Genomic DNA, 13,980 nt, shown 5'->3' on the forward strand with positions numbered 1-13,980 from the left:
GTGTGAGGTATGTGTGAGGTATGTGTGAGGTATGTGTGAGGTATGTGTGAGGTATGTGTGAGGTATGTGTGAGGTATGTGTGAGGTATGTGTGAGGTATGTGTGAGGTATGTGTGAGGTATGTGTGAGGGTGCAGTTGATGAAGAAGGTAACAACTGCTCTACCAAATGTAATGCAGGGTTGTAGAAAGTTTGTATTCTACAGATATATACTCTCTACGGTGATCGCCTTTCTTCCTAGATCTAGTACAGTTTCTAGTTACGATTTTAAAAATTTGATTGCTTTAAGTGCGCGCTGTAAAGCGAAATTGTGTTCGCACACTTCAGCATCTTGTGAGTTTGGAAACGTCATTTTAAAAACTATTTCATTCAATCCACACTACACAGAAACAAATTGTATTGCTGTTGTCCTGTTATTTCTGCCTCGATGAAATTGTTGGAAACATAGACCGCAGTCATCGTAACGGTAAAGTACTCCAACGATCCCGATGTTCATAAGATAGATAACACCAGTAGATCTAGAAAAGATCTAGATCTAGTCTAGATCTAGATCTAGATTCTAAATCTAGATAGATCTAGTTCTAGAATAATGATGTAGATCTAGATCTAGATCTAAATCCTAGCAACCTAGAATCTTGATCTAGAATAGAAGATTTTTATACACCAGAATTTCTAGAATCGGTAAGTTGTTTAGGGTAAGGAAAATGTTATGTTGAAGGCGCTTAGTTTAGGGTAGCGATATCTGAAAAGATATATACTAGAGGCGCTATTTTTGTGGAAATAGAAAGTCGACATTATTTAAGGTCGAAGGGGTAAAGAAAAACTTAATAAGTCGACAAAGAGATTAACCAGTAATTAATCCATAGATTAACTACATTTAACGAATAACTAAAAAGATGAATTAGATATAGTAGATGAACCTAGGAAGAGTAGAAAACATTGCAATTTGTTGTTTCCAGAGTATCATAAAATGGGGGTGGTTACCCATGGTGCTTTGTTGACCTCGGCTGTGGCGATTCTGGTCTGCCAAGTTCAAGGTAACGGTCGAATGCTGGAGCCCCCGTCCAGAGCCTCGATGTGGAGAGCTGGGTTCTTAACCACACCAAACTTTAACGACAACAGGGTCAACTGTGGGGGAAATAAAGTATGTTCTCATATGGGATTTTGTGTGTGTGTGTGGGGGGGGGGGGGGATAAAGTATGTTCTCATAGAGATTTTTTGGGGGAGGGGGAACAAAGAATGTTCTGATCGAGATTACGTGTGGGGGTGGGGTGAATAAAGTATGTTCTGATACAGATTACGTGTATGTGGGGGTGGGGGTGGGGGGTAAAATATCTTCTAGTAGAGATAGTGGTTAAGGGGGGGGGGGTGTATAAAAGAGTGTTTTCTTTGCAAGAGGGTTAAATCTGTATAAATTTTTTAGGTGTGTAAATGTATGATTTAGTAGTTATCATCAGGGTATACTGGGTATGTTGATATTGCGGGGGTGGGGGGTGGGTATAAAATTAGATTTAGAAATATTTTGTAAAATAGGTAAATTTTGTATTCGTAAAGATGTAGGATAGTCTTATGTTTAAGAGCGTCTGATGTGTATAAAAGTGCGTGTTGATAGCGATGATGCAATACAATACGCTAAAGCTGTTAACTTTACACCAAAGTGCCGTTAAAAAAGTTCAAGTAAAGGGCGATAACAACAAAGCCGATGAAAGGTTATACTGTATGTGTATGTCACTGGAATGTTCTTTGTTTAAGTTGTGATATATGGGGTATGAGATTTGTTTGAAATAGCTTGACGGAAACGTGTGATGATTTGATGTCTTTAAAAAGTCCCAGAAATTCTTTGACGGAAACGTGTGATGATTTGATGTTTTGACGGAAACGTGTGATGATTTGATGTTTTGACGGAAACGTGTGAAGATTTGATGTTTTGACGGAAACGTGTGATGATTTGATGTTTTGACGGAAACGTGTGAAGATTTGATGTTTTGACGGAAACGTGTGAAGATTTGATGTTTTGACGGAAACGTGTGATGATTTGATGTTTTGACGGAAACGTGTGATGATTTGATGTTTTGACGGAAACGTGTGATGATTTGATGTTTTGACGGAAACGTGTGATGATTTGATGTTTTGCCGGAAACGTGTGATGATTTGATGTTTTGACGGAAACGTGTGAAGATTTGATGTTTTGACGGAAACGTGTGATGATTTGATGTTTTGACGGAAACGTGTGATGATTTGATGTTTTGACGGAAACGTGTGATGATTTGATGTTTTGCTGCAGGTTCTGCACGAAATAAACGGCGGGAAATGCGGCGTTTGCGGAGACCCGTGGAACGGGCCCAGGGAACACGAGCCGGGAGGGCTTTTCGCCACAGGAGCCATCACGCGCAAGTACAGGACTAACGACACAATCTTCGTGGTTATCGAGCTGACGAAAAACAACCTGGGGTGGTTTGAGTTCCGGCTGTGTGAGTCTGACGACGCCATGGAGGAGAAGACCCACGAGTGTCTGAACAAGCATCTGCTGGAGGACGTCTTGGGCGATTCTCGGTTTGACGTGCCTTTCCCGGAGTACGTGAACAGCAAGCTCCTGCAGTTCTCGCTCGTCATCCCCGAGGGCGTCAGGTGCAGGGCGTGCATGCTGCAGTGGAAGTACCACGCCGGGAACAGCTGGGGGGTGGGGCCGGACGGGGTGGGCTGCGTGGGCTGCGGAGACCAGGACCAGTACCACGCATGCGCCGACATCGCCATAGGGTACGATGACGTCGAGCTGGGCAAGACGGATCGACCTGTGGTCAATATATGGACCACCACTAGCCCGCCCACTACCACACCCGAGTGTGACTGTGAGTGTTGACACCTCCAGTCTACCATGAGACGACCACCAGACAACCACCAGACGACCATCAGACGACCATCAGACGACCATCAGACGACCATTGGACAACTATCGAAACTAAACTCTTCGGAGCTTCTAGCATGTTATTTTAAATTATTGTTGAATGAATGCGTGCTAAAAGAAATAAAATTAAATATCATGGGAAGAAAAAGAAGAACAAGAAGAAGATCTTTTAAAAGTCCCTCATGAGATAACTCTGAAACAGAAATTCTCCTGACTCACCTGTTGGAACCAACTGCCGGGTTTTAGACTGACCTTTCGTTACCTGAACAGAACGAGCGATGACCTCGCATACACTAAAAAAATATTTTACATTCTGTTTTATTGCTATTGTAGTTTTTATTTTTATAAAACCATTTTAAGATTACAGTTAATAAAATGTAATTTGAGTTGATTTTTGTTTTGTCGTTGACATCGTGATTCAAGTGTCGATCTTTATTAACGTATTTAAAAAATAAATAAAATGTTTCTATTAAACTCAAGCGGTAGAAAGCTACACTGCTAACCTGAAAGTCTCGAGTTCAAGTCAGTAGAACGTCCCATAGTCCACCCAGCTCTGATGAGTACCTAACTCACGTAAAGACTCACGTTAGGGAAACAAAGGCTGCCAGGCAAAGTGCTGACCACGCTATCCCTTCCTATGCCGAGGTCTTTGAAACAGATGAACTCTGCTTCTTCTGCCCCATGTGTCTTGGGCACTAGCGGGAAATGTTGATTTTTAATCTAAAAAAAAAAACGCAACTAAAATTTATGTCCGTATGTCTGTCTGTGTGTGTGTGTGTGTGTGTCTGTGAACACGATAACTTAAGAACCGTTACAGCTAGTTTGATAAAATGTCATATATTATCTCAAATTTGTAGTTCAGTATAAACTTTTCAGCGATTTCCGATAACCGGAAGTGGAACTTACTCTACTTTTGGTTTTTCAAAAACCTATTACTTCAGTACTGTTTTAGATAGATAAATGAAATTTCACATGTAAGTAAATGATCTAATGCTCTGAATGCTGTCAAATTTTGAGTAATTTCCGTTGACCGGAAGTAGTACTTTACTCTATTTCCGATTTCTCAAAAAAAGCATATGAATTTATAAAATATTAATAATATTCCGCACTATTATACACATTTTTTGCCGTTCACATGGTGCGCAATTCTTTTTTCTACGAGATTCTATTCTATTGTTAAATAATTAAAAATTGATTAAAAATCAGGTGTATATCCCGAGTAACATTCCCCTTGGTGTTTATAAGAATATTCGAGAAATTTTAGGGGAGATCACTCCCTCTTTTTTACTTTCTCGTATATACGAAGTATAGAGAAAGTCTTGTAATCGTGCAAAAAAAAAAAATCGAGATTTTTGTAAATCTCGACGTTTTACATCTCACTGATACGGAAAAACATAATTTTGCAATCTTGTCCGTATGTCTGTGTGTCTGTGTGTGTGTCTGTGTGTGTGTGTGTCCGTGTGTAAACACGATAACTTGAGTACCGTTACAGCTAGATTGATGAAATTTCATATACAAGTATTTTATCAAAATCGTAGATCCGTATCAACTTTTGAGCGATTTCGGATAACCGGAAGTGGTACTTTTTCTACTTTGAATTTTTCAAAAGCCTATAACTTGAGTACTATTTCAGATAGATAAATGAAATTTCACATGTAAGTAAAAGATCTAATTCTCTACCTTCTGTTAAATTTTGAGTAATTTCCGTTGACTGGAAGTAGTAATTTACGCTACTTCCGATTTCTCAAAAAACTAATGTAAATTTTTAAAGTACTAATAATATTGCGCACTATTATACGCGTTTTTATTCGGCGTTTGCTTGGTGCGCAATGTTTTTTTTTATGAGATTCTATTCTATTTTTAAAAGTTTAAGTATTTAAAATGGATTAAAAATCATAACTATATCCCCAGTTACCATCCCCTGTTGTTTTATATAAGAATATTCGAGAAAGTTTAGGGGAGATCACTACCGGTTTATTAAAATACAAAATAATCTAATTTTTTTTCATATTTAAACTGTAGAGTTTTGCGCACTAACAAGCAGTGCAATTACGCCTACCATTGAGCACCAAGGCTAACTCTTCATGGTTTGGAAGTGACGCATATTTAGATCTGCATGCTTTGGCTTTGTTGGTTTACTTGTTTTAGTGTGCTTTTCATCTAGATTAACAGCACTGTTTCATTCCTATTTAGACTTTTTATTTTAAATTAGTTTGTGATGTAGCTGTGGATAAGAGGAAGAAAAATTGTGAGTTGACATTGGATTTGGGACCCGACTTGATCAATCGTGAGTAGATTAGTCACCATCAGGGAATAAATTCGGTAATCTGTCGTTTTGGGTACGTAAAATCGCCCGCGACTTGTAATGTGAAAAACAGGTGACTCCTTTATTTTAAAAATTATTTCACATTTTGAGGAGGATTTGTTTTTTTTAAATACAAAAATGTCTGTTTTTCAGTCTTTTTCTGCTGTATTGCCAAAACCTCTATACACATGGCTAGAAGCGGTGAATCATTATAATCTGTTAGAAGTGTCTTGTACCTCTAGCTAACACGAGATATAGCCGAAAGTATTTTGTCTTCTTCTTCTTCGTCCTCAACTTTAATATTGCAGTGGATTTCCTCCAAAACAATTTGCTATTATGTATCGCCATATGGTCGCCATATGGTCAGCCTGCTTTTCTTTCTAGGTTTACTTCCTTTGTCCAGCAAAGAAAATATGCAAAGTAGTTCCTGTAGCTGCATGATTTTGGAGTTTTCTCTCCTACAAGGATTTCTGTCCCAAGCTAGCGTGCAACATTTGCCCTGGATTCCAAACTAGACTTTTTTTGGATTAGCAATCAAGGATAACCTAAAAAATAATAACTTTTTTTTAGATATTCAATTTGTACGTTAACTTATAAAGCGTTTTTTATTTATTTTTGTCTGTTTGATTACATGGAATTGGAATAGTTTGCCTTAATTAGGAATTCTGGTTTGATTGCAACTAATTATTGTATTATACTGTGACTTGAGGTTCGGTTGTTTTTTTCAATGCATACAGGATTTTGTCTGGTTCTAGAATTTTCTAAGAATGTGGGCCACTCATTGGTGGGAGGCGTGGTTATTGGTCATTGTGCTGATAGCTTCCGGTGTGTCAAAAGTTCAAGGTAACGGCAGACTGATGGAACCACCCTCGAGAGCCTCGATGTGGAGGGTGGGGTTTAACACCCCACCTGACTTCAATGACCACGCCCTATCTTGTGGTGGCTTGAAGGTGAGTTTTAAATGCAACTAGTGTCAGTTTGCTTCTTCAGGTTATTTCCACTACCCATATCCTTTTATTTGTTGGCGTAATGCTAAGGGGTCGTCTATACATGACGTCACAACAACAATCGTATTTTTACTGTTCATCTGGGACCAGTTTTTCTTTCAAAATTGTTTTCTCCGGGAGGGGTGGGGGTGGAGACTTGAAACCTTTGGGTGGCACACTAATTTCCGTGAGCTGGGAGTATGTATTTTCTATATACATTTTTTTTCTATTTCGTCCGTGGACACTGTGTTTGTTTACTGTTGAAATATCGTAGACACTGTGTTTATTTACTGTTGAAATATCGTGGACACTGTTTGTTTACTGTTGAAATATCGTGGTCACTGTGTTTGTTTACTGCTGAAATATCGTGGACACTGTGTTTGTTTACTGTTGAAATATCGTGGTCACTGTGTTTGTTTACTGCTGAAATATCGTGGACACTGTGTTTGTTTACTGTTGAAATATCGTGGACACTGTGTTTATTTACTGCTGAAATATCGTGGGCACTGTGTTTGTTTACTGTTGAAATATCGTGGACACTGTGTTTGTTTACTGCTGAAATATCGTGGACACTGTGTTTGTTTACTGCTGAAATATCGTGGACACTGTGTTTATTTACTGTTGAAATATCGTGGTCACTGTGTTTGTTTACTGCTGAAATATCGTGGACACTGTGTTTGTTTACTGCTGAAATATCGTGGACACTGTGTTTATTTACTGTTGAAATATCGTGGTCACTGTGTTTGTTTACTGCTGAAATATCGTGGACACTGTGTTTGTTTACTGCTGACATATCGTAGACACTGTGTTTGTTTACTGTTAAAATATCGTGGACACTGTGTTTGTTTACTGTTAAAATATCGTGGACACTGTGTTTATTTACTGTTGAAATATCGTGGTCACTGTGTTTGTTTACTGCTGAAATATCGTGGACACTGTGTTTGTTTACTGCTGACATATCGTAGACACTGTGTTTGTTTACTGTTGAAATATCGTAGACACTGTTTATTTACTGCTGAAATATCGTGGGCACTGTGTTTGTTTACTGTTAAAATATCGTGGACACTGTGTTTGTTTACTGTTAAAATATCGTGGACACTGTGTTTGTTTACTGTTAAAATATCGTAGACACTGTGTTTGTTTACTGCTGAAATATCGTAGACACTGTGTTTGTTTACTGTTAAAATATCGTGGACACTGTGTTTGTTTACTGTTAAAATATCGTGGACACTGTGTTTGTTTACTGTTGAGTATACGCTGACGTCACGGATTTCAGGTTCAGCATGAAGAGAATGGCGGCAAGTGCGGGGTTTGTGGCGACCCCTGGCAGGGCCCCAAGGAGCACGAGCCGGGCGGGAAGTACGCGACGGGCGCCATCAGCAGACGATACAGTACTAGCGAAACAATCCGGGCCGTGGTCCAGCTGACAACCAACTACAACGGCTGGTTCGAGTTCCGCCTCTGTCCTTCAGACGATCCCCTGGACCAAAAGACCCAAGAATGCCTGGACCAATACTTGCTCAATGACACCAACGGCCGGAGCAGGTTCCCCGTGCCGAGCTCTCCTCACATGAAGATCAACAACATCCAGCACAATCTCGTCATCCCCCAGGGTGTCTTCTGCAAAGCGTGCCTGCTTCAGTGGAAATACAACACGGCGCAAAACATGGGGACTCCCGACGACGGAAAACAGGAGGAGTACTACGGCTGTGCGGACATCGCCATAGGATACGATGACATAGAGATTGGCGTCACCCAGAAGCCGCAGGAAGAAGAAATCGCCTCGACTGCCCGCCCCCCGGCCGAGAGTTGGAACATGGGGATTGAGCATTTCAATGCGACCGTCAAAAGATGTCAATGTGTGTGCACAACTAAACGTCTATTCCTATCTCGGTCTGGGGGTCCGCGCCTGGTAACTGTTGCTGCTTTGGTAGCTCTGCATTTTCTCTTCGCCTGTGTGTGGCTGGAATGTAATCTTTGATTTTATTAAATGAATGTGTATCTTATGTAAAGTATCCAGGACTTAATAGAAAAAAAAATATTACTGCTCATTTAGCAAAATTAGAAACGCGTTTACTTGACATCTAGTCAGGTAATTTGTACTGGTATGGCACAATATTCCTACTTAATCCGGCTAACTATTTTTAAAATTCCTACTTTATCCAATGATCCACGTGTGAAATTTATGTAAATGAAATACAAGCAACACCTGCTCTTTTGTAAATAATTGTTTTAATACATGCTATAGCAAAGCATACATATTAATACATATGACAGCTTGTACAGTATAACCAAGAAAAAAAACCAGCCATGAAAAGAATTCTGAGCCTCCAGTTCCTAATCAACTCTTAAATTTCCAGTTTTATAAGAGCATTATTCTTAAAATAATATATTTAACAATATTTACCTCATGTGGCCTATACATTTTGAATCTTTACTGTTTTGTTACTACAGAATAAAATAAAATGTTGACTTGAAGTGGTGTATTAGTTTTAGAAGTCATATTCGTTTTTTTTTCTTCCCTTATTTATTTTTTAGACTTTAGCAATCTTTTGGCAAAAAACAACAACTACAGAACAATTTTTATATCCTACCTCCAGATTTTCAAAAAAAAAGGCCTTTTTTACATACAATTTTTAAATCTTAAATTATTTCCATGAGTCAGTCATCAGTCAGTCAGCCAAGAGTCAGTATTCTGACAACTATGGGTCAAATGTTAGTCATGGACAAGGATTGCAAGAACTTAATCATAACAATTACCTTATCAACAGGTATTCTTTAAAGCATAATACAGGAATTATATTTGGAAAATGAAACAAGTATGTTAGAATACAAGAAGGATACACTTCTTTGCCACACCATGCAATTAATAAAAACCTGGATTAGACAGCTTTCTTCTAGGTTAAATGGATGTGTTCAATCATTTGATCAAGTAATCAAATACAATCTTTTTAACCAATCATTCATTGTTTATTTATTGCATTCAAGGAATAATTGTAAGGAATCTTTAAAAGACTTAATCTCTTATTTTAAAATTATTTGTAGCCTGATAAAATGTTTGCGGCCAGCTTAGATACCATCTTACGAACAACAGGTGTTCCCTTAACTACAGCTGCTAACCTCAAATGGAGCCAAATGTCTAGTCTTGATACAAGAAACTGTAGACTGAATGAGTATTCAACACTTTTGGCACTCAAAAAACTACAGCAGAAGTAAAAAAAATTGATTACTTATTAGTTAATTAAGATTGTGTTAAAAAAATTTTAACATTAAAATAAAGTTAACATGTGTCAAGGATCTTTTTAGACTTGTCAGCATGAATTTTTTAAAGTTCAAAATAACACAAAAATGTATAACACGTCATGTATGCTTTTTATTGTCATCTCTATGATAAGTACAGTATAGAAATAGGACTGAAAAAATAGCTGTCTAAATGCATATCACCATTATCCTAGTCATAAAACAAGAACTTAATAATGGGATGGTGTAATGCCATGAAATTGATTTTTTAAAATGGGATTATATAATGCCACGAATGAAAATTTTGAATGTGGGATTTTTTAATGCCATGAATGAAAAACCAATAACTTTGATCAAATGGAAAAATTAAAAGGTGGGAAATTCCCAAACACAAATGGTTAATGCCCAATAAAGCACTTTAGACCTTACCAAATCAACTTGCTCCAAGGATTAACCAAACATGTTTTGTCAACAAATAATTTGCATCAACAAAACTTATTTTTAACAAGAGTTATTTAAAAATATTTTAACCTTTTTTATCTAACTTTACATTCATAAGCTTAAAATATACATTAACAAAATAAACTATTGTTGTGTTCAATACAATAACCCTATGTTTTACAATACAATCAATGCTAGACAAAAGATCGAATCAAAACAAAAATATTTGGTTGAGATAAAAAATATTTAACAGTAGGCCTAATTCATAAACAAAAACTTAAACACATTAACACCACACACTGTTGACAATCAAGCATTTCATAAAATTAACTTCAAAGTACAATTCAATGCTGAATCATGTGTAATATAGAATTATGGCACATCTAGTCTTGGGTTAGATAAGTGTCTATGTAAGGCAGTGATCACCAGTCCCAGCCAACACCAATGTTCTGGTGTTAAAAAGAAATCAGAAGAGTTCCAGTCCGTTCAGCTCGACAACACTTCCACCACTGGAAGAGGGGGTGAAGATAGGTGGTGAACATAAGCGCCAGTAGAAACACATTCACCTGGTCAATGGATACAAAAACACTTCAATTACTCAAATTTCTTAAAAATATTTGATTAATCCAAATAAGTTGTAAAAGATTCTTCCCTATTTCCCTTTAGCAGAATCATATACCACTGATAAAAAGTTGAAGCATATCGTTATGGGTAGGCTTTGTAGTTGTTTAACTAACAACATGGTGATGTTAGCTATACAACTGTCATCTAAGTAATCTATAAGTACTAGTTTAAAGAACTTTTTAAAAAATTACCGAATAAAATCCATGAGACTCAGCTATAATAAAGAAGACATATTGTAAGAAGCTTACAACTCCTCCCACTATGATTAAAAAACCATACATGATGCCAAAATATTCACTTGGAAATCTGAAATGTGATTTTTTTTAAAACTTTATTTTTATTTACACATATTAAACAAAGAAAAAAAATGGGTATGTCCACATAAACAGGAAATCATTAATAAACAGCAAATCACAATTTGCCAAAATTAGACAATTAGACAAAAAAAATTTTTTTTACTGAAAAAAATTAAATTTGTTGTGTTTTAAATTGTTACCAACTCAGACTAAGCTTACTTTGGTAACACTTCTGAGTTTAGTATTTTAAAACAAGTTTTAACTATATGTAGTGCACTAGATAGAAAGATAATACAACATAAACACAACTAAATAGACACCCTAAATGGTGCACAGATAAGCAGTTAAAAAACCAAAACTACAGCTTACATGGCACTAATGTACCCAGCTCCAACTGTGTACATGAACGACCTGAAGAAGAGCAGGAAGACAAAGACAGCATACAGGACAGTTGGCTCTTCTATCAACATCAGCACTGACATGACAATACACAGCGTTGTGCACAGTGCTAGGGGGATCACGGAGGGCATCAACTTTTTCCTTAAAGCTGACTTGCTGTCTGGGTGATGATAAATTATTAGATATCTTCATTTCAATTTATGCAAACAAAATTGTTAGAAAAGATTTAGATATAACACTTATTTTAAAGACAACCTGTTAAAGGTATTGAGTTTTTTTAGAAGAAAATAAGTAGTTGACTTACTGACAAAGAACTGTTTCTGAATGTCACAGAAAATGCCAGCAAAAGGGGATGTGGCAACACCACACATCAGCACAATAATCAAAACATTGGTGAAGTGACTAACTGCCAAAACAAATACGCATATATGTTTTTATGTAATCTGTATTCACATTGATTACACTAATTTTGCTGATGATTTGTAATAAGGTAAATCAGTTCATTTTAAAAAATATAACTTTTTTAAAGACTTTTCAACAAGAGATAAATGAAGAAAGACATTACACCTCATCCCTCCAACCCACTTCAAAATAGAATTTTTTTCTTCTATTTCTTTCTGAATGTTTTACTGAGCTTGGTCAACAAACATCTTAAAAAAAAATGAAATAATGGCAAGCATTCAAATCCAACATCACTTTTTAAAATGCTAAGTGTGTTAACACTAGATGGAAATCCCCACTCCCCTCCCAGGAATGTGCCACCATTTCTTATAATCCTTTAATTAAGAGTCTACAAAAAGGAAAATGTCAGCAAAAAGCCTAAACATTATAACACTTCTTAAGCATGCCTCGATAGTTTGACAAGTCCAAATGTCACAGACAGTTTGATCGATAAGACCCACCTTGCTCCTCTGATGAGAGAACTGTCTCAAATGTCTTGTTGAGTGATCCCAACAAGAAGTAGAACCGCAGCTGCAGAATGCTCAGCCAGAAAACATGGAAAATGTAAATCATTGATCGCATGCATGCCAACAGACTTGGTTTCTTTTCTTGAACTTCAGTGTCGCTAGCAAAGCCTGCAACAGAATCAAGATCATCAAAGCCAAAGCTTCAAAATGATATTTCCCTACATTTATAGTTTAACTTTTGTGTAAAATTTGTAACAGTGACAAATTTAAGTAAAGTGTAAAGTAAACAAAAATTAGAGCAGGTAAACCAAATTTAACCTTTTAGTTCAACCGCAGCATCCTGGTCACCAGCAATGTCATCAGGCCTTCGGTTGACGGCTTTGACGGGTTGCTTGATAAAATCTTTAGGCAGGAAGAGGAATGTGCTTACCAGTGTCACTAGATTGGTAACTGCCAGGATAATGTAGGACGTCTTTCTGGAAATGCCATTTTCATGGCCGACCTTAATAACAAAAAAAAACAATCATTAGTTAATACATCATAATATGTAGTTAAAGATACATTATATATATGAAATAATTATCAGAAATTAGAGTAGTTAAAAAACATGTCTGTATTAAGCATGCGGTTTAATAAAATACAAGTAGCGAAGATTTATCTTTGTGTGACTTTTATTAATAAGCATTAAACGTTAATAACCAATTGAGCATTACTAACAATTATTAGAGAGTAAATTAAATAGTCTTGAAAAATTAAGTTTTTTTAACATAGTTCAAATTAACAATAAATGAAACGGTATAGGCAGAATGTTTTATTAAATATGTGAGTATTAATAAAAGCTGTAGGTTATGCATTTTTTTATTTTAAGTAGAAATAACTTTATCAATTAATTTTAACAGACTAGTGGTTTGCTTGGCTGTCCATACAGTTTAAACTGTGTGGTTACTAGGGGTGAAAATTTAATACCATTGAACTAAGCTGCGTAACACTACCAAAAATGTCACACCTATAATGAAACACCCTAACTGCAAAAAAAGTTGCTAACAGTTGGCATTTTTATCAGTACCTTGACGAGTAGCTGAACACCGGAGGAGGCATCAAACCCACCACACAATAACCCAACAATTAACGTCCCCAATTTGGGAAACAAGACAGAAATTTGCATGTTGGACATAAGGAAGGTTATGCCCCCAGCACCAAGCATGGAGAGACCAGGGAATATCAGCCAAGGGACATCTGATACAAAAAAATAAATTACATAAACATCATACAGATGAAGTTAGATTTCGTAATTAAGCTGTTATTTAAAAAATTAGTTTTTAATTTATATTTTCTTTGTAAAAAAACTACTGTAGTATATAATATAGGAAGGTCATCACCCCAGAATAACAAGGTTCTATCAGCTTTATTAGGATGAATTAATTAAAGCCTTGCTTTTCTGTGGACGACATGGTTCAAGTTGCAAATGTTTTTTTTAAATAAGTTTACACAACTTGATTTGAGCTTGATAATGTTTGTTAATATCTATCTTGTGTGTTTTAATTTTTTAATCTATTTATATATGATTAATACAACAATACACAGCCATTAATGTACACAATCCATTGGAAGTTACAAGTAGTGTAGAAGGCAGTTTCCACCCATGGCCACTAGAAGCCATTCTAATCATGACTTAAACTCTACAATAGCTAGCTTAGTTACTAAATCATAACTAATCACTGTTACCATTTGATGTGAATGCTACCAGTAAGGATCCAATAACAAACAAGGCCCTGTAATAAACAAACACATATATTCAAAAGAATTCCAAGTTCATAAGACATTTTATGGAAACATTTTCAGCATCAATATGATATACAACATACATTAGGGATTTTA

At 36.4% G+C, this 13,980-nt stretch overlaps 3 protein-coding genes across 8 annotated transcripts in view; 2 read left to right on the plus strand and 1 right to left on the minus strand.

Annotated features, from left to right (window-relative positions):
- Nucleotides 1-308: 308 nt before the first annotated feature.
- On the plus strand, nucleotides 309-3,292 carry LOC131935161 (uncharacterized). Its single transcript, XM_059291527.1, has 3 exons — nucleotides 309-464; nucleotides 958-1,142; nucleotides 2,283-3,292. The coding sequence occupies exons 2-3, from the start codon at nucleotides 969-971 to the stop codon at nucleotides 2,856-2,858; spliced, it is 750 nt and encodes a 249-aa protein (XP_059147510.1). The 5' UTR covers nucleotides 309-464; nucleotides 958-968; the 3' UTR covers nucleotides 2,859-3,292.
- Nucleotides 3,293-5,000: 1,708 nt separating this feature from the next.
- Nucleotides 5,001-8,509, plus strand: LOC131935158 (uncharacterized). 6 transcript variants are annotated; one of them, XM_059291516.1, is made up of 3 exons: nucleotides 5,001-5,190; nucleotides 5,946-6,158; nucleotides 7,471-8,509. In XM_059291516.1, the coding sequence occupies exons 2-3, from the start codon at nucleotides 5,976-5,978 to the stop codon at nucleotides 8,173-8,175; spliced, it is 888 nt and encodes a 295-aa protein (XP_059147499.1). In that variant the 5' UTR covers nucleotides 5,001-5,190; nucleotides 5,946-5,975; the 3' UTR covers nucleotides 8,176-8,509. The 6 variants fall into 6 exon arrangements, with proteins under 6 accessions (XP_059147499.1, XP_059147500.1, XP_059147501.1 ...); XM_059291517.1 differs by having other exon boundaries at nucleotides 5,964-6,158; XM_059291518.1 differs by having other exon boundaries at nucleotides 5,001-5,151.
- A 1,817-nt stretch (nucleotides 8,510-10,326) lies between these two features.
- Nucleotides 10,327-13,980, minus strand: part of LOC131935157 (equilibrative nucleobase transporter 1) — a 6,322-nt gene continuing 2,668 nt past the window's right edge. Inside the window, exons 4-11 of the mRNA XM_059291515.1 lie at nucleotides 13,828-13,874; nucleotides 13,169-13,338; nucleotides 12,421-12,604; nucleotides 12,097-12,270; nucleotides 11,499-11,600; nucleotides 11,165-11,354; nucleotides 10,691-10,805; nucleotides 10,327-10,441 (exon numbers count right to left, since the gene is read on the minus strand). Coding sequence (XP_059147498.1) covers nucleotides 10,331-10,441; nucleotides 10,691-10,805; nucleotides 11,165-11,354; nucleotides 11,499-11,600; nucleotides 12,097-12,270; nucleotides 12,421-12,604; nucleotides 13,169-13,338; nucleotides 13,828-13,874 — 1,093 coding nt within the window. The 3' untranslated portion in view covers nucleotides 10,327-10,330. The remainder of the gene's footprint in view (nucleotides 10,442-10,690; nucleotides 10,806-11,164; nucleotides 11,355-11,498; nucleotides 11,601-12,096; nucleotides 12,271-12,420; nucleotides 12,605-13,168; nucleotides 13,339-13,827; nucleotides 13,875-13,980) is intronic.

Source organism: Physella acuta, unplaced genomic scaffold, assembly GCF_028476545.2.
Source record: "Physella acuta isolate Inbredline_101_S28 unplaced genomic scaffold, ASM2847654v3 ptg000133l, whole genome shotgun sequence".
NCBI classification, from domain to species: Eukaryota; Metazoa; Mollusca; class Gastropoda; family Physidae; genus Physella; species Physella acuta.

Coding starts and splice junctions, on each gene's coding strand:
- LOC131935158 (XM_059291516.1), top strand. CDS start 5,976: ATGTGGGCCACTCATTGGTGGGAGGCGTGGTTATTGGTCATTGTGCTG. Junction 6,159..7,470: donor TATCTTGTGGTGGCTTGAAG/GTGAGTTTTAAA, acceptor CACGGATTTCAG/GTTCAGCATGAAGAGAATGG.
- LOC131935161 (XM_059291527.1), top strand. CDS start 969: ATGGGGGTGGTTACCCATGGTGCTTTGTTGACCTCGGCTGTGGCGATT. Junction 1,143..2,282: donor TCAACTGTGGGGGAAATAAA/GTATGTTCTCAT, acceptor GTTTTGCTGCAG/GTTCTGCACGAAATAAACGG.